Raw genomic sequence first — 27,516 nt, 5'->3', positions numbered from 1 at the left:
ACTCACTGTGGCCGCTGGTGTAGTGCTGCAGCTTGTCTGTGTACTCTGAGTCTGCTCGGTCAAAGCCACGCCTCCTGGGAGAAAGACAAAGAGCTATAGCGCTGGCCCAGAGAGGGGGTGTGGTCTATGCACCAGGCCTACCCGCTCCACAGCTAGCTAATGACCACTAAACACAACCAGCCTATAAACTATAAACCCCACCTTAACAAGCTACAGCACCCATTAAAGTACAATAACGAAGTAGGGGAGAAACAAAAAAAACTAAAGCGAATGTGTTTAATCTGGCTGGCTTGTTTGACTGTTTTGTGATATGCAGCATTGGTGGGCTGGACTGATGCATGAATGACTCACCGGTTGCAGACGATGACAATGACAACCACTGCGATGAGGAAGACCAGACCTGCAGCTGCAGAGCCGATGATAAGAGGCAGTTTCTCCTGAATGCTGGTGTTGTACTCCTCTGTGATTAGACAAACACACCATCACACACTGAAACATATGGGTCGGTTTCTGAGCAAATGCATATGGAGCAAACAGTGGGTGACAGGCAGACAGACAGACAGACAGACAGACAGACAGACAGACAGACAGACAGACAGACAGACAGACAGACAGACAGAGACAGACAGACAGACGGTTGGAGAGACCAATGGGCATCTTGGTTGGCAGCACAAGACCTCTATCCAAAGCCCACTGTGCGGGCTCAAATGCCAGCGATATGGCCACCCGCTCGTCTGGAACTGAGAGAGCGTGTTTGGGGGAGACCCAGCTCCCTTCCCTCCAGAGCGTTGCCAAACACAGGGAATCCAGCATGGCAGTAGGCACATAATCTCACAACACCACCTCAGGTCCTGACTGCTCTGTCTGGGGTGGAGACTGGGGAGGGCTGTGTCATGGGTTGTGTCACAGGGTGGTACTGTATGCATCAAACTGTAATGCTGGGTTCTCTTTTGTCTGGCAGCGTGCTGGCTGCTTGCCGTGGAGGAGAAGAGAGCAAAGGAGAGATCAGGCTAATGATGGCCCTCGGCACTGCAGGTAATGAGATGTTTAGAGAACACCCAGGTCGCTGTGCTAACATCAGATGAGCTGCTTAGGAGCCAGGGGAGAAGCTAATCTACCAAGCATTGTCCTTCTATACAGATTAGACACTTTAACCTGATGTTAGGTTGATGTTAGGTAATCAAGTACAGTAAACTACAAAAATATCTACATTCATGCATTACCTATCTTATTTAATGCCACAAAATAACTTCCCTGTGAGTTCTGCTGAGAAGATAATAAATGAAATCCACAGAAATAAAACAATGGGTGTACTCATTGTTGGAGAGTTGTCTTGTAGAACGCATCTCAAACCATTTCCCCATCAACATCTTTGTGTCTGTTGGGTCATTAGGTCTATGGTGTAATGATGCAGGTTGGGTTGATGGGCATGCATGGGATGTGATAACTCTGCATCTCTCTATGCTCTATCTGAGCTGAGGGAATGTTAGCTGCACCCTCACCCTCAGTCATGGTTTGGAAGTAGAGCTTGCCGCTGTAGCGGCCAAATCCGGCCACGGTCCTGGCGCGAACCAGGAACACATAGATCGCGCCTGGTTTGAGACCGCGGATGACCACTGTGTTGGTCTGGCTCTTTATGATGGTTGAGTTGTACTCTGTCTGGTCCTGAGAGAGTAGGAAAGAAAGAGGGAGGAAGACAAATCAGTGCCATCCACAGAACAATTACCATACGCATGCATTAATCTCACGTGGCGGCAGGGTAGCCTAGTGGTTAGAGCGTTGGACTAGTAACTGGAAGGTTGCAAGTTCAAACCCCCGAGCTGACAAGGTACAAATCTGTCGTTCTGCCCCTGAACAGGCAGTTAACCCACTGTTCCTAGGCCGTCATTGAAAATAAGAATTTGTTCTTAACTGACTTGCCTAGTTAAAAAAAAATTTATTTAGTGCCTTAGAAAAATAGGCTGATGAGCAAAATAACTAAGAGACTCAAATGTTTCTAATGCTGATGTATCTATTTGATCAAGCAGAATGAACAGAGAATGAAAAGCAACAGCCGGAGGCAGAAAGGATGGCAGTTTCAGGTCAGCTAGAATTAGTTTGTTTGAGCTGTGAGTTCTGACGATCAGTGCAACTTTTCATTGCCACACTGGTTCATTCTATCCCCAAAGCTGACAGGTCTGTCTGGAAGAGGAGACTAAAACTGTGCCGGCTGCTGCCTTAGACCAATCACTCAGCAGCATGATTACAGTTGTGAGTTCTAAGCCACGGCAGGGGCCGGAACAATTGTTTTGACAGCTCTCCTCAGCAGTGTCTGAGAAAATAATTAGACTAAAAAGTGGAGCAGCATGGTGCGCAGTCACAGAGGAGTCCTCTTTGAACTTTGTGTGTGTGTGTGTGTGTGTTCTGGTCTGCTTGTATCTAAGTGTGTGAGCATGTGTTTGCGTGTGGTAGTATTTGTGACCGACCGACCGCCTTGACGGACAGACTCCTGTCTGTCAAATTTATTGTGAGAAAGAATGCTGTCTGTTGAATAATATTTTTATGGCAGTCAACGCTCCATTGTTTCAACCGCAAATCTCTCTGGAGGGCTGAGAGCGGTTTCCTTTCCCATTGACTGACCGTGATTATAATTGGAAGGGATCAAGCAGAAGTTGTACGCGGGATTCAGAAGCTATGTCTGCCTGCCTCAGTGAACACACTGTACACCAACAGGCAAAGATGTTCTGAATTTCAATTTGATAAAAAAAAATGAGAGCTCGTTTTGCAGTCAGTGGATACCTTATTTTGGCCCTGCTGAGCTGAAGGATGGGCAGACTCAATTATCTCTCCATGTGTGTCTGTGTACATGGAGCTGAGATAGAGCAGACTGTTTGTTAATGGGCAGTGTGCAGTGGGTACCTACCTTCTCATAGTACTGCAGTTCATAGTCCAGAATGACTCCATTGGGCTGGTCTGGTTGAGACCAGGACAGAGTGATGCTGTCCACGGTACGACTGATCTGGTGCATGATGGACACTGTCGACGGAGCTGTAGAGAGAGTAACAGATAGAACGGGAGAGATATACAGACACAGAGGGAAAGAAGGAAAGAAAATGTAGCATCACAACATTCGGTCACAACGATTAGCTCTGAATCATAGATCTGAATCATATAATTAGTTCAGAATTATAGATCTAAATCATATAATTAGTTCAGAAACATACATCTGAATCATATAATTAGTTCAGAAACATACATCTGAATCCTAAAATCTCATCAAACAGATATCAAACAGATGCCTACTTCACTGAACTATGTAACGCCATAGTTATAGTGATATGTTGATAGTCGGTCTCATCGTGACCAGACATGCACTGCATGTAGACAGGTCACAACACACATCATCTGAGGGGACTTTCCAGCACTGACTCAGTACTATTTCCATGATTAGTCCGTGCTTCCCACACTGTCAGGGTGTGAGCGCAGTGTCTGTCCGTCTGGCTGGCTAGCAATCATTCCCCTGGCCGCATCCTCCTAGCAAGACAAATTGCGGAGCAAGCCCATTTTGCAAGGCACATAAAACCAGAGAAAATCACCATAACCACAAGTATGCAATACACAATCGTCATTTAGTTTTTTTCAGCCTTCTATTTGTGTAATTGCAGTCTATGTTTACGCATATTTCTTGTGGATGACAACTTAATACACAATAGTAAATGGTTTGAAAGTGCAAGGACAAGAGTCATGGTCATGGTGGAAAGATATAGAGAATTATAGCATTTATTTTAATCACATAATATGTGGTAATCACTGTGTAGGAATAAGCCAGATCCTTTCAGCAGTAGTTGAGCCGTAAAGGACTGTTGAGTGGGTAGGGTTGTTGGCTGCCTTTATTCTAACAAAACCAAAGGACAAAACTTGCAACTTTCTTTTTGGTAAGGTTGAAGGGTCAGGGAAGGGCATGCGATCCACACGCCCTCATACAGCCATTAACATTAGTGCAGGATGCTGTGGATCACAGTGAAGATAATGCAGAAGGTTAAAGCACTGTCTGGGGCTGGGAGGGCAGAATTTATGGGTCCTGGGCCTCAGCTGCACACACGGCCCTCAGCCAGCAACACAGTGGCTCCCCAGAGCCCCAGCCATAAAGACAGAGGCCACCCCAGCAGCACGCGCTCTCCATGGAAAATCCACTGACTGGAAAACCCTCCCATCCTCCCTCACTCGGCCCCACCCGCCATTATCTCGGAATCTAGGGGAGTGTGTGTAGTTAATATCTCATATATAAATCTCAGTGTTCATTTATTTTGTTGTAGTTCATGTAACAAAATGCTGCTAATTGCTGATGCTATCCACCACGCCATAAAAGCGCATTTCAGATGGGGTTTGGATTAAAATGCGCATGTTCAGTACTGTAGTGTAAAGCCCATAACAAATCCCAGTGACCAGTGTGCTGTCAGACATGATGATGGAGAGGGCATTTTATGGCCTATTCGGTCTCACCAACGTGTCAGCCTTGCTTCACATGCCCTCTGACCCCAACAGAAGCCTCCATACTAGGACACTAATCATGAGATACTGTCTAAACAGGGATGTCCCCATATGCCAGCGGCATTAAACATAAAGCGTGTACAGATAATTAATAGGCAGGCTGTAGTTTCATCTCCTGCAGCACTTGCACAAAGATAGCCTGCGATTCTGCCATGAGCATACATCATCCTCTTCAGAGAGACCCAAATGAGACGAATACTCACAGGCATCTCTTCAATCTCACTGTCCATTGACTTTGTTTGCAGTCACAAGACAGCTTAATAAGACAAATAGTCACTATACCGGGAACTCAGGAATATTACAGATGTACATATATTCAGGACTGCATGCCACTTGCTTTTTTGTCCATTGCATTTCCAGTAGACAAGCAGTGTAGCCATCTCTGGCAACCTAATCCCAGGCATGGCAAACAGACAGAGGCAGAGTATGTCTTCATGTACAGAGGATGGGCACATGTCAACTTAAAATCTGTCCAAGAAGGACATTGTGGTCTTCCAGACTTGCAGCATGACAGACAAAATATCTGTATTTCACCAAACATAACTACCGATGAAGAACCAAACACGACAACAGAGACTAAAGAAGACGGAAACCCTACTGTTACTGGTGATACGGGGAAAATGTGTGTGGCATGTGGACTGTACTGAAATAATGGTATAATTTTCCACTTGATACGCCAAAGCATAGAGACGGCTAACAGCAGAGTCTCTACCATGAGGAGGGTGATAATCACCAGCTAGTAAAATATATAGTAAAATAGTCATGGTGGAGCATTCCAAATAATTGCTGCTTACAACGGTACAGCGATGAGGACTATTTTTCTAGAATCCTAGGTGTTTAACTTTTTCCTGGCAAGCCTTGTGAGCTGACACACTAGAACGATCATCCAGCACAAAAGAGGGTTCAGAGGGAGCGTGAATCTGTGAACAAACTCATCAGGAACGGATGTTTGCATTATTTTATCTCAACTACATCCAGGCCCAGAGTTTCTGAATAACATCCCCAACATTTTGGAAGGTAAACCAACAATACTGTGTTATCTGTAGATGGGAGGGTTGTGGAGGGTTTAGAAGAGAGGGTTTACATGAGAGACCCTAAGGTGACACATGCAAAGTTTGGTTTATATACTTTTTGGGGATCCCGTGATGCGGTTAGCCTCAGTTGCAGTGACCACTACTATCTGTCCAGACCAAAAACTCTGAAGTTGTTTGGCGTAGCTAGCTACTAGATTAGCAGGTAGCTATCAAGCTAGCAGGGTATTCCAATAATAGCTTAAATACATCCAGCAATGCTGTTAGCCCTTGTGGGTGGGAAGTGTCCCAGGCGTGTGGTTGTATTCCCTGCTGCCTGTTGCTGTTTCCCTGCTACCTGAACTGGCTGGAACTGCGTATATATATCTAAGAACATCAGTCGACGCTGTCACCATGCCACCTAAAACTGCAGAGGACAGTGTTTCTCTAGCACAGGTGAAAGATGTGCTAGAGAACCACCCGCCAACCCCTCTTTTACGCTACTGCTACTCTCTGTTTATCATATATGCATAGTCACTTTAACCATATCTACATGTACATACTCAATCAGCCCGACTAACCGGTGCCTGTATGTAGCCTCGCTACATTTATAGCCTTGCTACTGTGTATAGCCTCGCTACTGTTATTTTTCACTGTCTTTTTACTGTTGTTTTTTATTTCTTTACTTACCTATTGTTCACCTAATACATTTTTTGCACTGTTGGTTAGAGCCTGTAAGTAAGAATTTCACTGTAAGGTCTACACCTGTTGTATTCAGCGCACGTGACAAATAAACTTTGATTTAATTTGATCCCCTGCCATAAAAATTCAATAAAAAGACCAAGAACAACATTTTTTACAAGGAGCTGTTTCAATAGCAGGAGAAAAGCTTCAAGAGCTTTGTCTAAATATTGGTGGATACAACAAACACAAGAATGGACGATCTGACCAGAAAAGTGCAAAGGGTTGCATTTCTAACCCAGGGAGAGCTTGAAGTGATGAAGCAGGACTGCAGCAAGATGGACATTAACTGTACGACCACAAGAAACGACATCAGCACTGTCTATAAATCTATGTTAACAATTACAGGGAAACAGGATTATCTAGAAGGACAATCAATGTGAAATAACATTGTTCTGGATGGAATCCCAGTGTCTCCACATGAGACCTGGGCAGATTCTGAGGAGAAATTGAGGAAAATGATAACTGAAAAGCTGATGATGGATCACAGGGAGATTGAGCTGGAGCGCACCAAGAGGACTGGAAAAAACCTACAGTCCGGGTGACAGACCCAGGTTGATAGTGGTAAAGTTCCTGAGGTTCAAGGACAAGGTGGCTGTTCTGGAGAAAACCTTTTACTGGTTCTAACATTCGACCAATCAGCTTGCTGCCGGCTTTGACCAGATACAATGCGACACTACATGACCAAAATATGTGGACACCGGCTCGTCGAACATCTCATTCCAAAATCATGGCGATTTAATATGGAGTTGTCCCCCCTTTGTTGCTATAACAGCCTCTACTCTTCTGGGAAGGCTTTCCACTAGATGTTGAAACATTGCTGAGGGGACTTCAATTCAGCTACAAGAGCACTAGTGAGATCCGGCACTGATGTTGAGCGATTACGCTTGGCTCGCAGTCGGCGTTCCAATTCATCGCAAAGGTGTTTGATTGGGGTGGAGGTCAGAGCTCTGTGCAGGCCAGTCGGGTTCTTGCACACCAATCTCGACAAACCATTTCTGTATGGACGTCGCTTTGTGTATGGGGGCATTGTCATGCTGAAAAGGGCCTTCCCAAACTGTTGCACAGAATCGTCTAGAATGTCATTGAATGCTGTAGCGTTAAGATGTCCCTTTATTGGAACTAAGGGGCTTAACTGAATCATGAAAAACAGCCCCAGAAAATTATTCCTCCTCCACCAAACTTTACCGTTGGTACTATGCATTTGAGCAGGTAGTGTTCTCCTGGCGTCTGCCAAACCCAGAATCGTCCGTCGGACTGCCAGATGGCAAAGCGTGATTCATCACTTCAGAGAACTCGTTTCCACAGCTCCCGAGTCCAATGTCGGCGAGCTTTACACCACTCCAGCCGACGCTGGGTTCAAGGTTCATTGCGCATGGTAATCTTAGGCTTGTGTGCGGCTGCTCGGCCATGGAAACCCATTTCATTAAGTTATTGTGCTGAAGTTGCTTCCAGAGGCAGTTTGGAACTCGGTAGTGAGTGTTGCAACCAAGGACAGACGATTTTTACGCGTTACGCTCTTCAGCACTCGGCGGTCCTGTTCTGTGAGCTTACAGTTGCCTGGGGCAGCTCTAGCAGTACAGAAAGTACAGAAATTAGACAAACTGGCTTGTTGGAAGTCTCTGAGCTCTTCAGGAAGGCCATTCTACTGCCAATGTTTGTCTATGGAGATTGCATGGCTGTGTGTTCGATTTTATACACCTGTCAATAACGGGTGTAGCTGAAATAGCCGAATCCACTCATTCGAAGGGGTGTCCACATACGTTTGTATATATAGTGTTTTTTTGTTTGGACAAATTAACAACCGACTACTATCATGCTTATAGGAATGGGCACTCAACATGTAGGCCTACTACACTGACACAAATTACTGATGATTGGCTGAAAGAAATTGATAATAAGAAGATTATGGGAGCTGTATTTTTAGACTTCAGTGCAGCCTTTGATATTATTGACCATAACATGTAATTGGAAAAATGTATGTGTTATGGCTTTCCATCCTCTGTCATATCATTGCTTGAGAGCTGAGCTATCTATCCAATAGAACACAGAGGATTTCTTTAATGGAAGATTCTCCAATGTAAAACATATAAAGTGTAGTATTCCGGAAGGCAGCTAGCGGTCTTGGCCCTTTACTGGTCTCTATTTTTACTGATGATCTACCAACAGCATTAAAAACAACAAAGCCTGTGTCCATGTAGGCTGATGACTCAACCACATTTAGCGAAATAACTGCAACCCTGAACAAAGTGTTGCAGTCAGTTTTGGAATGGGTGGCTAGTAATAAACTAGTCCTGTACCCATCTAAAACTAAAAGCATTGTATTTGGTACAAATATTTCCCTATGATCTCAGTTCTAGACCTCTCAATCTGGTAATGAATGACATGACAGTTAAGCAAGTTAAGGGGACTAAACTTCTTGATGTCACTTTAAGACTGTAAATTGTCATGGTCAAGGCATATTGATGAAATTGTTGTAAAGATGGGAAGAGGTCTGTCGGTGATAAATAGATTCTCAGATTAGATTGTTAGCACCACAGTTGACCAAACAAGTCCTGCAGGCTTTAGTTTTACCTATGTAAATACTGACTATTGCCTGGTGATATTGTCAAGTGCTGTCAAGAAGGACCTAGAAAACCTGCAGCTGGCCCAGAACAGTGCAGCACGTCTTGCCCTTCAATTTACACAGAGGTCTTATGTCAGTCTCTGTTGGTTCAAAGTAGAGGAGAGACATACAAGAAGCATTGTATTTGTTTATGTCTGGTCTGACAGACATACTTACCCCACCTTACATGCCATCAGGGCACAGTCCACAAATCCAGAATGATATCAAGGCAACACACAATAGAGCAATGATCACATGGAACCCTCTTCCATCGCAAATGACTCAAGCAAACAGCAAAATTAGCTTTAAAAAAAAAACGAATAAAACAACACCTCTGCCCTATCTGACCTAAATATCTCTTAAGCACATGGATATGTACTGATGTGTGGGTAACTGTCAGTAATGAGGGTAACTGGGGCGACAGGTAGCCTAGTGGTTAGAGCTTTGACTAGTATCCGAAAGGTTGCAAGATTGAATCCCCGAGCTGACAAGGTAAAAATCTGTCGTTCTGCCCCTGAACAAGGCAGTTAACCCACTGTTCCTAGGCTGCCATTGAAAATATTAATTTGTTCTTAACTGACTTGCCTATTTAAATAAAGGTTAAATAATTAAATTAAATAAAACTGTCAGAAATTAGGGTCACTTTCAGTATGAACCATTTTGGTTCTATTGTTCTTATTTTAAATGTATGTAGTTCAGTCCTTAAGCTGTTCTTGTTTACTCATGTTCTGTATTATGTCACGTTCTATGTTTTGTTTGGACCCCAGGGAGAGTAGCTTCAGCAACAGCTAATCCTAATAAAATACTTTTATTATACTAAATACTTTAATTAGTAGTGTATTACTGTAAGTAGTATTGTCAGTGCTGTTTAATGTGAAAGTGTAGTGAGTTCCTGTAAAGCCCTTGGATCTGATAAAAGACAATGAGGCTTCGGGCTCTATTCTAGCATGACGCTCTGGCTGGGGCCCAGTAACAAAATATAAAAGGCTCTATTTTGTGCAACATCCCAATAGATGTTTTACTGTTGTGTTTGAACACCTACTGTAGTAACTTCCATAATCAATCAAAGATGGGCTTTACAGAGTTATTAAATCCATGCCAATGTAATGGGGCATGCTTTTGCAAACATAGAGAATCAATTTCCTCAGGCCACTGATCGATCCCATGTACATCCTCTACCCAGTCTACTCTTTGTGCTATACTCTTCTATTCTGCTACACTCATTTGGTGGGCATTACCTCCCTCCTTCCCTCCCTCCCTCCCTCCCTCCCTCCCTCCCTCCCTCCCTCCCTCCCTCCCTCCCTCCCTCCCTCCCTCCCTCCCTCCCTCCCTCCCTCCCTCCCTCCCTCCCTCCCTCCCTCCCTCCCTCCCTCCCTCCCTCCCTCCCTCCCTCCCTGTCTTCCCCCAAGAATGCTGGTCCCCTTTCAGCTCAGCCTATTGATTCTGTTCCCTTCTGAGCTTGATGGGCATCTTCATTAAGCGAGCTGGTGGACTGAGACCAGGCTGGCCTTTGATGGCTGATAGGCATGCAGGATGGGAGAGGCACAGGAGAGGGCCCCCTGCCCATCACATCTCACCCTGCTTGGGCCTGGACAGGGCCTGGGTCTGGGTGCAGGACCACGTTGGCCAGCTGGAACTTCTGCCACCACAGAGACAGAGAAGCAACAGCCATTACAGAGCCATACTCCGAGGGGTGGGAGGCACAGTCATTATAGTAATCACAGTTGCAGTTTGTGGTTTGGAGAGACAATGCCACTTCAAGTGATTTCCCCTTTCTCCCTTTGTTCCCCTTCCCATCTTTAAAACCCTGCACTATTACAATGGAAATCTAGTGAAATGCCAAAGTCTGCTAAAAAAAACAAGGTTGGAGAGACAGAACAGTCAACCTTCTATCTTGGTTGTTGAATCTGGGAAAGTGACTTGGATTTAGGACTTCTCTTTGAATATCTGACTTGCCAATATGCAGCATGGTCAATGACCATGTGGCTATGGTTTGATTTGAGGTTCTAGTGCAGGGAGAAATGCTATGATTTGGAGGGTAGCGAGAACAGATCAGCCCTCGTAAATCCCTGTCCCCTTTTACAGTAAAACTCTGTTTCCTCCACGGCACCGTCTCTCCCAATGGGCCAGCCAGCTGCTCCTCCACCATGCAGTCAGGCAGCCTCCTAAACCGGCTGTTGGTGCTGCCTGCACTCTCTCTCCCTCCGACTGCTCTCCGTTTACGAGGCATGCTTCGAGAGCTCTTAAAGGGGAGGCCTGTATTTGCATATACTTTTAGCACGCTGGCAGCCGGCCCTGTTCCCCATCTGCAATGAATTGTGGGTTTTTAAGTCTCCAAAGAGTTTCCAATGCAGTAAAGCTACACAAGCAAGATTTCAGTTCATCAAGCTTTAAACCATCTGCGCTGGAAAAGATTGGGGCCTTAATGCACTCGTACACAAAAATCTAATTTTAAAATAGGCACTCCAGGGGCTTAAGAAGTTTCAGATGCTTACAGGGAGGTTAGATCTAATCTAAGCACACTACGCCACCAAGTAGTTCTGCTCACCCAAGACCTGAAGCAGAAACTGGGAGAGGAGTGAGGGGACAGTGTTAAGGGGCAAGGTGGGAACTCTCTCTGCAGTCACTTGGCAGCTACTGGTAGCAATACAATACATGTACTCTGCTGGGCGTGGGCCTGATTGGTTATTCAGTCTGGTCAATAGTTTTAGCAGTGTGCTATATGTATGGGCATCAAAGCTCTGACTCACAGGCTCTAGCCGAGCCACAGTTAGTTTATTCTGCATTCAGATTTTCTGTATCTGGCTTCTGAACCGGCTTCTTCAGGAGATAGTTGAGTGAGCAGGGGTCACTAAAGGAACGCAAAAAGGTTATACTACTACTTTTATTGTACAAGAATCAGTTCTATGAGTTTGAGTTTCTTTTGTCAAGTGGATAAGACACTTTTGGCCTTAAAAGGGTGTAGGCCTTCAGAAGAGCCTGAGCGGATGCTATAATACAAAACCATTGTCCTGGATAATCTACTGTGTACCGGACATTGAAAGACTGGATACAGAACATTTGCTATAGTTACACTGCACATACATTCACTTTTGTTTCCCACTTATACATTTCTTATCTGCATTTACAGAAAAGGTTTACTATATGACACACAATGGCCAGGATTTAAAATAGATGATCTCAGCTTGAACTCAATTTACTTAAAACCTCAGAGTGAAACATGGGAAAGATATGTGCATGTAACTTGTGATCTTAGAGATTCATGCTTTTGTCCTCACCTATGTCACACTGAAAGGGAAGACAATATTTGAAAGGACACCAAGGTTGTTGAGGTAAAGTAAGCAGTCCCTCAGATTCCAAGAAAAACTATTTTAAAGGTTAAAGTTTAAATTAAACAATAGTGACTTTGTTTTGTTCCCGTGTGAATCATTATGTCAATATTGAATTTTCTACACTTTTCTAGGTAGTCATCACGTTTCTGTAAACAAAATAGATAATTGCTTCAACATTTTTTTTTACAGTGGTGTGTGTGTGTGTGTGTGTGTGTATGTGTGTGTGTGTGTGTGTGTGTGTGTGTGTGTGTGTGTGTATATGTGTGTGTGTGTGTGTGTGTGTGTGTGTGTGTGTGTGTGTGTGTGTGTGTGTGTGTGTGTGTGTGTGTGTGTGTGTGTGTGTGTGTGTGTGTGTGTGTGTGTGTGTGTATGAGTCAGTATGTACCCACATACAGTACCATCACTCTGCTGTAAATTTGCTTAGAGCAGACACTTAAATCCTCATCCGTTCCGGCACATAAAAACACTCATTCCTGTTAAATGGCTCCAGAAATAGAAGAGAAAGCAATTCCAAATGTAATCAAAGCAGAACAAAAAGGCCAGACAGGAACGTAACACATAAATATTTCAGAGAGCATCTTTCCCTCCGATACTTCAACAACCAGGAGATTAATTAGAGACCAGAGATGGAGAGGGATGGAGGGAGGAGAGGTAAAGATAATACAGCCCCCTTCTTCCTGTCTCCCACTTTGTTCTTACAATGCCTTCAGAAAGTATTCACATTCCTTGACTTTTTCGACATTTTGTTGTGTTGCAGCATGAATTGAAAATGTATTACATTTTTTGTTTTTGTCACTGGCCTACACACAAAACATCATAATGTCAAAGTGGAATGATGTTTTCAATTTTTTTCTAATGAATTAAAAATGAAAAGCTTAAATATCTTGAGTCAATAAGTATTCAACCCCTTTGTTATGGCAAGCCTAAATAAGTTCAGGAGTAAAAATCTGATTAATGGCTCCTATAGGAGAAAACTTGGAATGGATCATTGTAGTTACTCCACAAAAGTATCCTAATTGACAGAGTGAAAAGAAGGATGCCCAAACAGAATACAACTATTCCAAAACATGCCTCCTGTTTGCAACAAGGCACTAAAGTAATATTGCAAAAATTGTGGCAAAGCAACTAACTTTTTGTCCTGAATACAAAGTGTTATGTTTGGGGCAAATCCAATACAACACATTACTGAGTACCACTCTTCATATTTTCAAGCATAGTGGTGGCTGCATCATGTTATGGGTACAGTATGCTTGTAATCATTAAGGACTGGACAGTTTTTCAGGATAAAAATAAATATAATGGAGCTAAGCACAGGCAAAATCTAGAGGAAAACCTAGTTCAGTTTGCTTTCGAACAAGACACTGGGAGATAAATTCACCTTTCAGCAGGACAATAACTTAAAACACAAGGTCAAATCTACACTGGAGTTGCATACCAATAGGAAAGTGAATGTTCCCGAGTGGCCGAGTTACAGTTTTGATTGAAATCTTCTTGAAAAGAATCTTGTCTAGCAATCATTAACAACCAATTTGACAGAGCTTGAAGAATTCTTAAAGAATAATGGGTAAATGTTGCACAATCCATGTGTGGAAAGCTCTTAGTGCTGTGTTTCCAAAACTCGGTCCTCGGAACCCCAAGAGGTGCACGTTTTGGTTTTTGCCCTAACACTACACAGCTGATTCAAATTATCAAAGCCTGATGATTAGTTGATTATTTGAATGAGCTGTGTAGTGCTAGGGCAGAAACCAAAATGTGCACAGTCCCGAGGACTCAGTCTGAGAAACCCAGTCTTAGTGACTTACCCAGCAAGACTCCGCTTTAATCGCAGCTAGTTTTTTTCTACAAATCATTGACTCAGGGGTGTGAATACTTATGTAAGTGAGATATTTATGTATTTTATTTTCAAAGAAAATTCAACAATTTCTAAAAACATGTTTTCACATTTTCATTAAGGGGTGTTGTGTGTAGATGGGTGACATTTAATTTTATTTCATGAATTTAGAATTCAGGCTGTAACACAACAAAATGTGAAATAGGTCAAGGGGTATGAATACTCTCTGATGGCACTGTAAATGTAAAAACAGAAATACAACTGAAAAAATATACACAAAAACATGAAGAATTGTCACATGTACTGACTTGCCTAGTAAAATAAAGGTAAAATAAAGGTAAAATTGAAAAAATATATTTAAAAAATGCAGATATATCATTTGGTCTTTGCATGAATTGATATTTACACCCAACTGTGGTTACTTCATTTTAAAATAGAAATGTCCCCTTTCACTCACAAGACACATGACTTATATATGTTTTGTTTAACCAGCACTGAAAATCTGAAAGCTCTTCAACCAGAAAATCAGGTTGTGCACAATCTCTTTTAGAGTCAGTTATTCTGACCTTTTATATTAACAGATTCCAAGCAAAGATGTTAAATTATTCATGACTTATGCTTTACTCACCATCTCCACGAGCACACTGTGGGCAATAACAACAGTGAATAAATGACTGCATAAGTGCAATTTATTTACACATTTCAGCATCAATCAGAGCTATTGTGGCCTATAACAATTAGTTCCATCCTCACATGATACAACCCTTTACAGACCACTGGGCCAAAAGGGCCTGATTCTTTTTTTTAACCCTGCTTGGTACTCATGCAATCTCTACTGCCATCTTCTCTCAAAAGTGTTCACAATTTAGTTAAACTCCAGAGACAGTATATGATAAAACTGACTGCATGACCTTTGTTTTTATATTTTTGTCTTGCCAAAACATAATCAATAGGTTATTCATACAATTTTTATTTTGTCTGGATAAAATATGTAGCATTGTACAAAGCATTGATTTATGAACGTGGAGGGGGAAAAGGCTTAATAAAGTGCCAATCTATGCTCTAATTCTCTTAGGGTAGGAAGTAATTAAATGCATATTGAATGCGTAGATTATCTAGCTAAAGTCATCTAACCTTACAGTCAGCTAGCTCCGCAGTCTGCATACCTAACGCCATATGCAAATGAAAATCACACACTCTCTGCTCTCTCTCCTACCACTAGTTGGTCCTAAGTAGTAGCCATAGTATGTGCGTACTGTGCTGGCTGGAGCCCCAGTGTGTAGAGCTGTGCCACTCTGTCAGGGCTGGGCTGTGCTCCAGGTGTCTACAGAGGCCTCCTGTCTGTCTGGTCGCCTGACCCACACTGGCACCTTCCATATGTGCCCTTCCTGACACCTTCTGTCACTGTCACACCGCACACCCTGCATCCTATGCTGGCTAGCCTAGCAGCCTCTCTCTGCCCACAACCCTCTACTACTGAATGCTGGACACATTAGCAGCACTGAAGCACAACAGAGGCGTGGAAAACACCCCCTTTATTTCGAGCTGTAGTTTAGAAGGCATATGAATATAAAAGCCAAGCATAAGAGGAATGAAGAATCAAGAGTATCAAATTTGAACTTAATGGGCTATTTTCATTGTTTTAGCTTGCTTTCATTTAGTTGTGGTGGCATTGGACAATGTCGCTAAATTGGACAGAGCATAAACATTTCTTGGAAGAGGTTTACCTGGCTGGCCCTACACCAGTGTTCCTCAGCAATGCCCATTGGAGCAGCCAAGCCGTCCCTAGTGGCCTGGTTATAGTTTGTTCCTAGTGGCCTGGTTACAGTTTTATTCTAGTGGCCTGGTTACAGTTCATTCCCAGTGGCCTGGTTACAGTTTGTTCTTAGTGGCCTGGTTACAGTTTGTTCCTAGTGGCCTGGTTACAGTTTGTTCTTAGTGGCCTGGGTACAGTTTGTTCCTAGTGGCCTGGTTACAGGTTGTTCCTAGTGGCCTGGTTACAGTTTGTTCCTAGTGGCCTGGTTACAGTTTGTTCCTAGTGGCCTGGTTACAGTTTGTTCCTAGTGGCCTGGTTACAGTTTGTTCCTAGTGGCCTGGTTACAGTTTGTTCCTAGTGGCCTGGTTACAGTTTGTTCCTAGTGGCCTGGTTACAGTTTGTTCCTAGTGGCCTGGTTACAATTTGTTCCTAGTGGCCTGGTTACAGTTTGTTCCTAGTGGCCTGGTTACAGTTTGTTCCTAGTGGCCTGGTTACAGTTAGTTTCTAGTGGCCTGGTTACAGTTAATTTCCAGTGGCCTGGTTACAGTTAATTCCCAGTGGCCTGGTTACAGTTCATTCCCAGTGGCCTGGTTACAGTTAATTCCCAGTGGCCTGGTTACAGTTTGTTCCTAGTGGCCTGGTTACAGTTTGTTCCTAGTGGCCTGGTTACAGTTAGTTACTAGTGGCCTGGTTACAGTTAATTCCCAGTGGCCTGGTTACAGTTAATTCCCAGTGGCCTGGTTACAGTTAATTCCCAGTGGCCTGGTTACAGTTAATTCCCAGTGGCCTGGTTACAGTTTGTTCCTAGTGGTCTGGTTACAGTTTGTTCCTAGTGGCCTGGTTACAGTTAATTCCCAGTGGCCTGGTTACAGTTAATTCCCAGTGGCCTGGTTAAAGTTCATTCCCAGTGGCCTGGTTACAGTTCATTCCCAGTGGCCTGGTTACAGTTAATTCCCAGTGGCCTGGTTACAGTTAATTCCCAGTGGCCTGGTTACAGTTTGTTCCTAGTGGCCTGGTTACAGTTTGTTTCTAATTGGCTGGTTACAGTTTACCCTGGTAATTTAGGGGATAATTAAGTGGTAAATCTTCCCCAACTGTATGATAGTGGTGCGCCAGATTACAGCAGCCACCCATGAGCTGAGTAATGGGATTCAGTCCCACAATGAGCTGCTCACCCGATAAGAAACCAATTCAGTCTCCTTCCTCCTTGTATTAGCAGGAGCTTCCCTGGCTCACCTTGGGCTAATGATACGCCTAAACAAACATGTCCTCTACAATTTAATAGAGCTACACACGGTATAGAACATAGTCAGAAGCATAAATGAGTAAATGGACTATGGAGGTCTGATTCATCAACTGCAGGGCTCCAAGTCCCAGGCAGAATGCTAATGGTTTTGATTGAGGGATGAGGGAACATTGTTGCATTGACCATACGTACACTGTAACTATTGATGACCAGGGCAATCACTGTTGAGCAGAACATGACTATCCTCGCACCTACTGTAGAATCAGTGTGATTCACTGCCTGTAAGGCAACACAAAATGGGACACTATCATTGATCATCTATACCATTCATTATCTATTTTGTGATTGGTGTAAAAGACATTCCCGGCAGACATGACTGACACGGTGATAACATGAATTCCTCTCAGAACCACAACATTTATCAGTCACTCATTGAAAGCTCTGGTGTTGGGCTCATGTGTGTTCCTCACTTAATTAAACAGCCCTTCAGTGTGTGTGTGTGTGTGTGTGTGTGTGTGTGTGTGTGTGTGTGTGTGTGTGTGTGTGTGTGTGTGTGTGTGTGTGTGTGTGTGTGTGTGTGTGTGTGTGTGTGTGTGTGTGTGTGTGTGTGTGTGTGTGTGTGTGTGTGTGTGTCGGACCAGAGAAGTGAAGTGGACTTAGACTAGCGGTCTCTGTGTCTTTTAGAGCACAGGACAAAATCACATGCTGCCAGTGAGATGTCAGGGATGTGTTTGGTTAAACACTTAAAGGGGGGTGGTGGGATTTTAGCAACCATTTCATCCCCTAGCAATGATGATGAGAGAGAGAGAGATTGTGTGTGTTATGAATGATTAACCCCCATTAATCATTATGAAAGAAAGCTAAAGGCTAGCTTTGTCTTCAGCCATTTGTCCCCTGTACCCCTAGCCACTCTACATGTGTGTGGGTGTTTTCTGTGCCTTCCCACAGCCCAGGGGTATCATTCCAGCCCCCGAGGAGACAGCCAAGATAAACCATTGATATTTTTGCTCAATAAGGCCTTGTTAAGGCTGCTCCCGTGCCACACAACAGATGAATCACTAAAGCAGTATAACCCAGGCAAGCAACTCCTGTATTAACATTCCAGCTCTAATAGTGTTACCAGAGGGTTGCAGATAGTATTCTGTGCCTGATGGTGGACTGAGGCATCACTACTCATCTGAGGGCTTGTTTCATCACTGCCCTCCTCTCTTCGTCTCTTGTCCTAACTCATCAAGTCATCGTCACACATTTGTGTCTCACTAAAAAAACTCCCACTCTGTTCTGCCACCCCTCCTCTGCCACAGACGTGCTGCCTCAGAGTCACACCAAATTACCTCTCTCTCCCCCTCTCCCTTTTTTCACTCTCCCTACTTCTCTCTTCTCTCCCTTTCTTTCTGTCTGTCCTTCTTTCGCTCTTTCTCTTTTCATTGTTTATCGGCCATTAAATACTATGGAAAACATTGTGTTGATCATCTCTTTTCAATATTTGATGGAGGAGAAAAGCTGATCATTAGTGAATAGTTCGGTTGTGACTCATCATTATGAGGATTTCTGGGCTATTTATCAAGGCCAAAATCAGAACCCTTTCTGATTTTGTGGGAATTAGTCATATCCTCACAAAACAAGCGTCACTTTATTATGTGACTGACTCTACAGTATGAAAATAAATACTGCACTATTAGGCAACCATGCATGTCCTCAGTCATAGGAAAACTGTTGATGAGCATAACAGAGTGTGGTGGGGGTTACAGTATGTGTAATGTGCTTGATTGGGGGTGGTGAATGAGAACTTACACTCGTCTCCTCACACCCTGTTCGTTTCCCCCTCGTCAACAAATTCCAGCAGCCGAGGACGGGAGTCGTTCACATGAGGAACACTTTCACGCCAGTCACATCCAATTTACTTATTTGTTTCTTTCAAGCCCCCAGCACATAGCTTTAGGTTCCAAACGTGTCTGATTAACAAAAATACACACACACATACACACACACACACACACACACACACACACACACACACACACACACACACACACACACACACACACACACACACACACACACACACACACACTCACGCACACTCACTTTCTCTCTGTAAGGTAAGGAGGAGGTACGGGGCCGGCACTGCTAATTAGGGGTGACATGATGTTTATGTAACCTCCAAGCTTCCCAAACCAGACACAATTACGGGCCCTTGGTCCCACTGACCCCGGCCCCAGCCCACTGTGGAACCACACAGCACTGCCCCTCTGTCCCAGGCAGGACCCAGGCTGGTCACAGGGAAGGGGGAGGGGGAGTGAGCCAGAGTTCAGTCTCTTTAACAGCTCTCTCTGACGGGAGCTCTGGAGCTGTAATACAAAGTGACGGCCACTTCAGTGCAGAGCCCCCCAATTTCCGCCAGGACTCTATGGCAGGAGAAGGGGGAGAAGGCTGGGGCAGGGGTGGCAGACTTGTGGCCCAGTGTGTGAGAGTTAAGGCAGGGGCCTCATTAGAAGGCTTTACTGCACTCTGAGGCCGTCATTATCCCCCCCCCCCCCCCCGCCACCTCCCACATACACACACAATAACCACTTACTTCAAAACACACCATCAAAAAGAGGTGGTTCTTTCAGTCAAACATCGATTTTAAACACAAGTTATATCAATAACTCAGAGATGTTTTTAAGCATTATTATTTCACTGACTACAGGATGCAACCTACTAGTATTGCATGCTGCTTTAAAAACAAATCTGATTAAAATGTGTTGAAATGTGCTGTATGAGGCCCATATAGTGTATCCCACAGAATGCATAACTGTTTCTTCCTTTTCAATACCTTTGATCTTACATGCATCTCTGCAAAATTCCTCGCTTGAATAATAGTGAGTCACATCCACGTTAGAACGTAAGTTGGAGGGAGAAGTTTTATATGTCCACTTTAATAATCCACAGTAACACGGGGCCTTGGGGAGCTCAGTCATAGAAGGCCAGTCAGATGAGAGATGACAGGCACTTACTCATACTGCCAACAGGACACAAAGCCCTGGCGTAGATAAAGCCTGTAGCCTGTATCCCCGCTCATCAGTGCTCCAGCAGCACAGCCTGGCACACCAAATGATGTGTCTCATACAGACAATTAAATAGCAAATCAATTCTGCTGCTTGGATTAAATAATGGAGGCGCAGTCATTTACAACCACAAAGCACACAGTGGAAAACATGCACGGCTACCATAGTTACAGTAGACATTGATTGCAGCATGTTTCTCCAAAATCCCACAGATGAAAAAGTTAGGCCAATCACAAACAGACCTGTTTTTCATTAGAGGTTATTATTCACTGAAAATACAATGGCTTCTTACTAATCTTCCCATTACTATTTTGGGTGCAGTTTTTAAGGCAGCTCTTAGAGGGCATGGGGATTGTAGTGAATGCAAGGCTTATTACCAAAGACTTCATAAACTTAATAAGTAACACTAGAACTGAGTGGCTGGATGAAGCAAGGGCCTGAGATGTTAGGACTGTAATCACCACGCAGCAGTCAGGGGAGACAGGAGGGAGTGTCGTGCTCACTAAGCTGAGTTACTCTGTCTGAGAGCCCTGATGAGGTCACACTCTGAGGACCAACAGGCCATCAAACCCTGCCTGTGATGTCATCAACAATCCTCTCACTCCTGTTTAAGAACAAATATGCATACTTACTCCACACTAGAGGAATATGAAACTGTGTCATTGTGCGTGTGTGTGTGTGTGCCTGCGAGAGAGACATAGAGAGCATAAGGAAGAGTGTACTCACCAGCCTGGTTGGTTGTGATGTTGACGGAGGAGTACTGTGGTGAGTAGGGGCTCTGCTCGGAGACCCCATTGACGGCCTGCACCTCGAAGGTGTACTGTGTGTGCGCCAGCAGGTCACTGATGTAAACACGTGGCTCTGTCAGACCCAGCTGGCGGGGTACAAACTGGACATTGTCCCCACAGCGCGTGCAGCCTCCCCGACCCCCTCCACAGCTCTTACAGATGATGTTGAAGACCACGTCCTCACGGCCACCTGACTCCCTAGGAGGCTGCCACTCCAGTATCAGAGACGTCTCATTCACGATAGACAGAACGTTCTGAGGAGCCGATGGCACCGCTGGAAACAAACAGACAATAGACAGTCAACTGAGATGGTTTCTGTTTGGAATGTGAGAAGCATTTACAATAGTCTCATACACTACATGACCAAAAGAATGTGGTCGCCTGCTCGTCGAAACATTTAATTCCTAAATCATGGGCATTCATTTGAAGTTTGGTCCCCCTTTGCTGCTATAACAGCCTCCACTCTTCTGGGAAGGCTTTCCACTAGATGTTGGAACATGTCTGTTGAGACTTGCTTCCATTCAGACACAAGAGCATTAGTGGGGTCGGGCACTGATGTTGGATGATTAGGCCTGGCTCAAAGTCGGCGTTCCAATTCATCCCAAAGGTGTTTGATGGGGTTTAGGTCAGGGCTCTGTGCAGACCAGTCAAATTCTTCCACACTGATCTCGACAAACCATTTCTGTAGGACCTCGAACAGGAAAGGGCCTTCCCCAAACTGTTGCCACAAAGTTGGATGCACAGAATCGTCTACAATGTCATTGTATGCTGTAGGATTAGGATTTCCCTTCACTGGAACTAAGGGGCCTAGCCCGAACCATAAAAAACAGCCCCAGACCATTATTCTTCCTCCACCAAACATTACAGTTGGCACTATGCATTCTGGCAGGTAGTGTTCTCCTGGTATCTGCCAAATGCAGATTCGTCCGTTGGACTGCCAGATGGTGAAGCGTGATTCATCACTCTAGAGAATGCGTTTCCACTGCTGCAGAGTCTAATGGCGGCGAGCTTTACACCTCTCCAGCCGACGCTTGGAATTGCGCATGGTGACCTTAGGCTTGTGTACTCAAGCCTAAGGTCACCATGCGCAATGCCAAGCGTTGGCTGCTCGGCCATGGAAACCCATTTCATGAAGCTCCAGACAAACTGTTACTGCGCTGACGTTGCTTCCAGAGGCAGTTTGGAAAGTGGTAGTGAGTGCTGCAACTGAGGACAGACGTGCTATGCACTTCAGCACCCGGCAGGACCGTTCTGTGAGCTTGTGTGGCCTACCATTTTGCGGCTGTGCCAGTTTTGCTCCTAGATGTTCACAATAACACTTCACAATAACAGCACTTACAGCTGATCAGGGCAGCTCCAGCAAGGCAGAACTTTTACGAACTGACTTGTTGGTAAGGTGGCATCCTATGACGGTGCCATGTTGAAAGTCCCTGAGCTCTTCAGTAAGGCCATTCTACTGCCAATGTTTGTCTATAAAGATTGCATGGCTGTGTGCTCTATTTTATACACCTGGCAGCAACGGGTGAGGCTGAAATAGCCGAATCTACTAATTTGATGTGGTATCCGTACTTTTGTATATATAGTGTATGTGGAGTGTTGTTTGTCTACAGATTTAAGGTGTAAGAAAAAACGAATGGACTCAATGTACACTAGTTAGTTCAAAATAACTACTTCATGACATTAAATTCAGATGTTGGCAGGGGAATTAGGTTTCCTGTGTCCTTGGAGTTCTTGAGGGTAGGAATACCAGAACTAGTATCACCCTACTCAAATAACCCTTTCACTGGAGGAGAGAGAACCCACACTCCTACAAATACAGTACAGTCTCTTTGAGGTCTTTGCCTGGTATGCTCAACTAAATCCTTCCCCCAGGAAGCCCATTTAAACACACTGGACATCAACATGAAGATAGGATGACTTTTCATGTCCATGTTGTCACATATTTGTATCAATCTGTTGGTTATGTATAGCAGAGCATCATATGTACTGCAGGACAGAGAAAGTGACTGTTGCTCATACACAACCACTACTTATAGAGGCATTATTGGTTGAAAGTAACATTCCCCATGGCATCACATTTGACTGACAGCCCAAACAAACACAATGAGTACTGTTTATCTTTTACGGGCATGTGCAGCTAATTAGGGAGGATGCCCTCTCCAGGGCTAATGAGATAAACAACAAAATTCCCCCTGCCCATAAAGTCGTAAACCTGAATTGATCACTTATTTAACCGCCCTTTTAATTGGCTCCCATTAACAGACCTCCAGGCCTGGAGCAATGCCCATTGAAGCCCTCTGTGTCTCTCTCTCTCTCTCTCTCTCACACGCAAAACAGCCTCCTAAACATCGTCTCTTTCCTGGGGAGGGCTGGAATGGGCGGCTAATGGCCCCTGTTAGCTTGAGGGCCACTCAGATGGGCCCGTTTCCCTCTTTTAATCATCCCGGGCCCGCTGCGTTTAATACCAGCGACGTGACGCTGCTTTCTCATTCACAACAGCTGCTCTGTTCCCAGAGCCGGGCTTATGCAAATCTCCTTTGTTGGAGGCGCTCAAATATTTCTGTCCCTCTCCCTTTCACAGAGGAGGGAAGGAGAAAAAAAAATCAGCCACGGTTGTGAAAGGAGCTCTCTCTCTCTCTCTCTCTCTCTCTCTCTCTCTCTCTCTCTCTCTCTCTCTCTCTCTCTCTCCCTCTCTCGCTCTCTCTCTCTCTCAGCACACTATATATACTGCATATTCCTCTCTCTCCCTCTCTGTGTTCATGTCTTCCCCTTAATCTTTATCCCGCCTGTGTTCTCTTTCTCTTTTCTTAGACCCTCCGTTAACCACAAATTCAAATGGCTTCATTGGCATGACAAGAGGAATCTAGGCCTAGTCTATTCTCCCTGTCTGTCCCACTACAATGCTGCATGGCCTGGCCCAGTAACCTCTGCTCTGGCTGAGGGCAGCAGGGCTCTGTGATGTGATGTAAGGTGGGTAGGCTGGCCTATGTGTTTTGGGCCAGACCTGTTGGCAGTGCTGGGTGTATGTGAGGGACTGCTCTCTGACAGGCCTCCTCTGTTTCTGCTCAGAGAGGCTCTGGTGTCCTTTGATCTTTGATTCCTCTCAGTTCCTCAGGACCAGGGTGTGAAATTAAAAGAGTGTGTTTGTGTGTGTGTGTGTGTGTGTGTGTGTGTGTGTGTGTGTGTGTGTGTGTGTGTGTGTGTGTGTGTGTGTGTGTGTGTGTGTGTGTGTGTGTGTGTGTGTGTGTGTGTGTGTTGGTTGATAGTACATACTTGTGCAGGGCATCTGGAAGGGATCTGAGTCAGTGCGATAGTAACCGTTGCGGCACACACAGTTAGTGGCTCCTTCGTTGGTGGTGCGGCTGTTGATTGGACACTGCATGCAGGATACATCACCCTGTATAGGCTTGAAGAAGCCCGATGGACAAGCTGGGATAAAAACAGAAGAGAGGGAGAGATGAGATATGAACATATCCCCATTTACAAACTGTATTTCATGTTTGGTCAGTTTTATTCCCTGTTTGGCTTCATCTCACTTTACAAGACATGTGGTCCAGAGACCACAATGCAAAAGAGACAAACACAGATCACAGTTGAGCATAAATATACATTAGTGCATCCTCCTCGCATGTGAGGGTTTCTCTGTGGAGATGACAACAGACAACATGTACAGTACTGTGTTTAACTTTAATTATTCAGCATGCTCACAGCACACTAATTGCCTGAGACCCTCTGGAGTGGTCTACTTCCTGTTAAGTGCTCTTTAAAGGTCCTCTACTCTTGCTAGGAGAGTGGCAGGAAAACTTACAGCCATGGTTAGGGGTGGTGATCAATGCTGTGCATTCTGGGAAGGGTTCCACTGTGTGTGTGTGTGTGTGTGTGTGTGTGTGTGTGTGTGTGTGTGTGTGTGTGTGTGTGTGTGTGTGTGTGTGTGTGTGTGTGTGTGTGCATGGGTACGCATGTAAAAAAAAAAAAAAAAGCAGTCAAGCACTACCATTTACAGTGAAACTCACTCTCCCTGATATCCTCTTCATCCTTACCTCAGTTACCCCCCACTCCTGCCCCCACTCCTGCCCCCACACACACACACACACACACACACACACACACACACACACACACACACACACACACACACACACACACACACACACACACACACACACACACACACACACACAGTGGAACCCTTCCCAGAATGCACAGCAGCCCTTGCTCAAGGACCATGTCAAGAGCTGTTTTTGTACTGGGGCCAAACCAGCTGAGGTTGGTATAGCTTGAGATAATCACCACCCACCTCCCTCCCTGTCTCCCCATCCGTAAAAGGAGGAAATGGAGTAGTGTGGGGACTCGCTACGAGCTAAAGTCACGCATGAAAAATTCACACACAGGAGGTGCCACACTTATGAATGACCTTCACACAGTTATGAATCCTTATGCCAATGCTACCTGAGAGCTATCCTGTGATACATTATGTAACACAGGGATAAAAAATAAAAAAAAACATCTGGAGGGATCCTTATCCTGTTGAATACTCTGCACCATAACCCATCTCACAAACTCTCACTATGTTCCATATCTAGGAATAATAAAACCGTCATTTCCCTATCATCCCTGGTCTGAGCTGCCAATTACAGCTGGATTAAAGTGTGTGTCATATGGAAACGTCTGCAGCTGGAACTTTATTTGGAGAAGGTCAAATCACAAGGCAGGATAAGTCTGTGTTCAATCCCACTGTTTATACTAGGAAGACAGATACCAGGTCCCAGTGACCATGCTGGAGCACCATGCTGGAGCACCATGCTGGAAAACCATGCTGGAGCAGGATTACTGCTCTTTTCCAATCCCAACTCCCCACAAGCTCCCTGGAAAACACATCTCAATCATCATCCTCTGTCCAAAACTGCTGCACACACTAGAGCACTGCTGTGCTTTAGTAGCCCAATCCCTGGCCCTGGCCCATCAAACTCAGATTCCTTAGAAAAAAGTGTCACACAAACAGAGCAACATTTTCAGTGAGGCTGATGCATCCTGTGGAAAGATCATTGTCATAAACATCAGTCACAGGAAGCAGTATTGGGGATAAAACGGAGGAAATCTGATCAAGCTCTTCAATAAATATTAGTCTCAATATATTTTTCTTCTCCTGTGATTGATGGGGGAAAGCGACCTGGTACAGAGTGAAACATGAGGCCGGCACATTCACACTGCCAGTCACCAGAGTCACTAAATGAGGCCCCAGCTACAGATCTGTGGATTGGGACTGAGACTAAAGAACACAGTGGTCTATGGCAGTGAAGAGCTCAGAGGAGCGCAACCAAAGAAAATAGCAGAAAGAGCCAGCGAGAGGGAAAAGAGAAGAGGTGGAGCAGAGGAGAGAAAAAGAGAAAGACAGAAGGCAGTAGGCGGCGCTTAGGATTGAGTAATGGGTGTTTAGGCAAGCATGTTTTATATGGAAGAGGGAGTTGGGAAGGGAGAACAGTGTCAACAACTAGGCCTATTGTCTATTGTTTGGTAGCCGGATATGGCCAGGTATCACTTTTTCTGTCTTTATTGTTCCTACTGTCCTTTAGCATCCATGACAGAGACCGAGAGATAGAGATACTGACAGACAGAGAAACAGACAGACCAGGCTGTGTTAGATGTGGGGCTCAGCTTGTCACCACCAGTCTTTCAAGAGGCTGTGTTGGAGGGCTGGGGAGCTGCTCGGTGTCAGATGTAGCCTGCGGACGAGTACATAGCTCTGATTAAAAAGCAGATCAGCACTTTGATTCCCTCCTCACTCAGATTGGTAGTGTTGAGCTGTTTGATCACAATCTCCCTCAACTCGCTCAGTCAACATGCAATGGCTAAAGCCTTATTATGATGCAGCTTCAGACATCCCTCTGGCAAGGGGAGGTAATAATGAGGGGAATATTCATTGCTGGAGTTTTATTTTCCCTCCTTTGATTATTTTTAAATATATGTCTCTATTAATATCCTTAAATAAATAAGCACGTTTTCTCAGCTTTCTGGATTTTGACAGAAGTGATGAAACGCTGCATTAAGTCAAGAAGAAAAGGCGCACAGAAACATTCTAATGGAATTTATAAACACTTCAGATTTAATTTAGTGTCAGCTGTGTCAAAGGGTCCAGATCACCTCAAAGTGGTTCCAGGCACACGCCAAGAAAGGAAAGGCTTGGCTGTCACATCTCAATGACTGCTGTTCTCCAGAGCAGAGGCAACTCCGTGACTGGCTAGAGCCCAACCCTTTCTGTCTGTGTTATGAACTTTAATAACACATCCTGACATAAAGAATTGATTTGGGAGTACTGTTGACTCACTGTATAAAAAGGGTATTGTGAGAGGTAAGTCCTCCGTGCCAGGGAGCCAGTCAGGTTTTACAGCAGGTCATTTGCTGGTTGTTTCAAAGGCTTCCGGGAAGTTTCAGCCAGGCAAATTTATGTTAATTGAAAGAGAGAACCTGCAGCTCAAAGCCACTGTATCCAGCCTAGTCTGTGTGAAAAGGTGGGGCTCCATTGTTTTCAGTGGCAGTGCTGATGATGAAGCCAGCCACTCTACTGGAAGCATTCTGAGCTGACAGTGCATCTGGCTTCTCCAGCTCAGTTTGAACAGACACACACAA

At 44.6% G+C, this 27,516-nt stretch overlaps 1 protein-coding gene across 6 annotated transcripts in view; it reads right to left on the bottom strand.

Annotated features, from left to right (window-relative positions):
- The window catches only part of LOC109891046 (ephrin type-B receptor 2), a 156,678-nt gene that overhangs the window by 16,929 nt on the left and 112,233 nt on the right, over positions 1-27,516 (bottom strand). For 3 of the 6 annotated variants that reach the window (XM_020483332.2, XM_031825090.1, XM_020483334.2), the window contains exons 4-9: positions 24,163-24,318; positions 20,828-21,163; positions 2,903-3,027; positions 1,503-1,665; positions 352-460; positions 7-74 (exon numbers count right to left, since the gene is read on the bottom strand). In XM_020483332.2, the coding sequence (XP_020338921.2) occupies positions 7-74; positions 352-460; positions 1,503-1,665; positions 2,903-3,027; positions 20,828-21,163; positions 24,163-24,318 (957 nt within the window). The remainder of the gene's footprint in view (positions 1-6; positions 75-351; positions 461-1,502; positions 1,666-2,902; positions 3,028-20,827; positions 21,164-24,162; positions 24,319-27,516) is intronic. The other 3 variants (XM_020483333.2, XM_031825091.1, XM_020483335.2) reach the window with 1 other exon arrangement.

The sequence above is a fragment of the Oncorhynchus kisutch genome, linkage group LG5 (genome assembly GCF_002021735.2).
Source record: "Oncorhynchus kisutch isolate 150728-3 linkage group LG5, Okis_V2, whole genome shotgun sequence".
Taxonomy (NCBI): Eukaryota; Metazoa; Chordata; class Actinopteri; order Salmoniformes; family Salmonidae; genus Oncorhynchus; species Oncorhynchus kisutch.
This window is presented reverse-complemented; position numbering and strand designations above follow the sequence as displayed.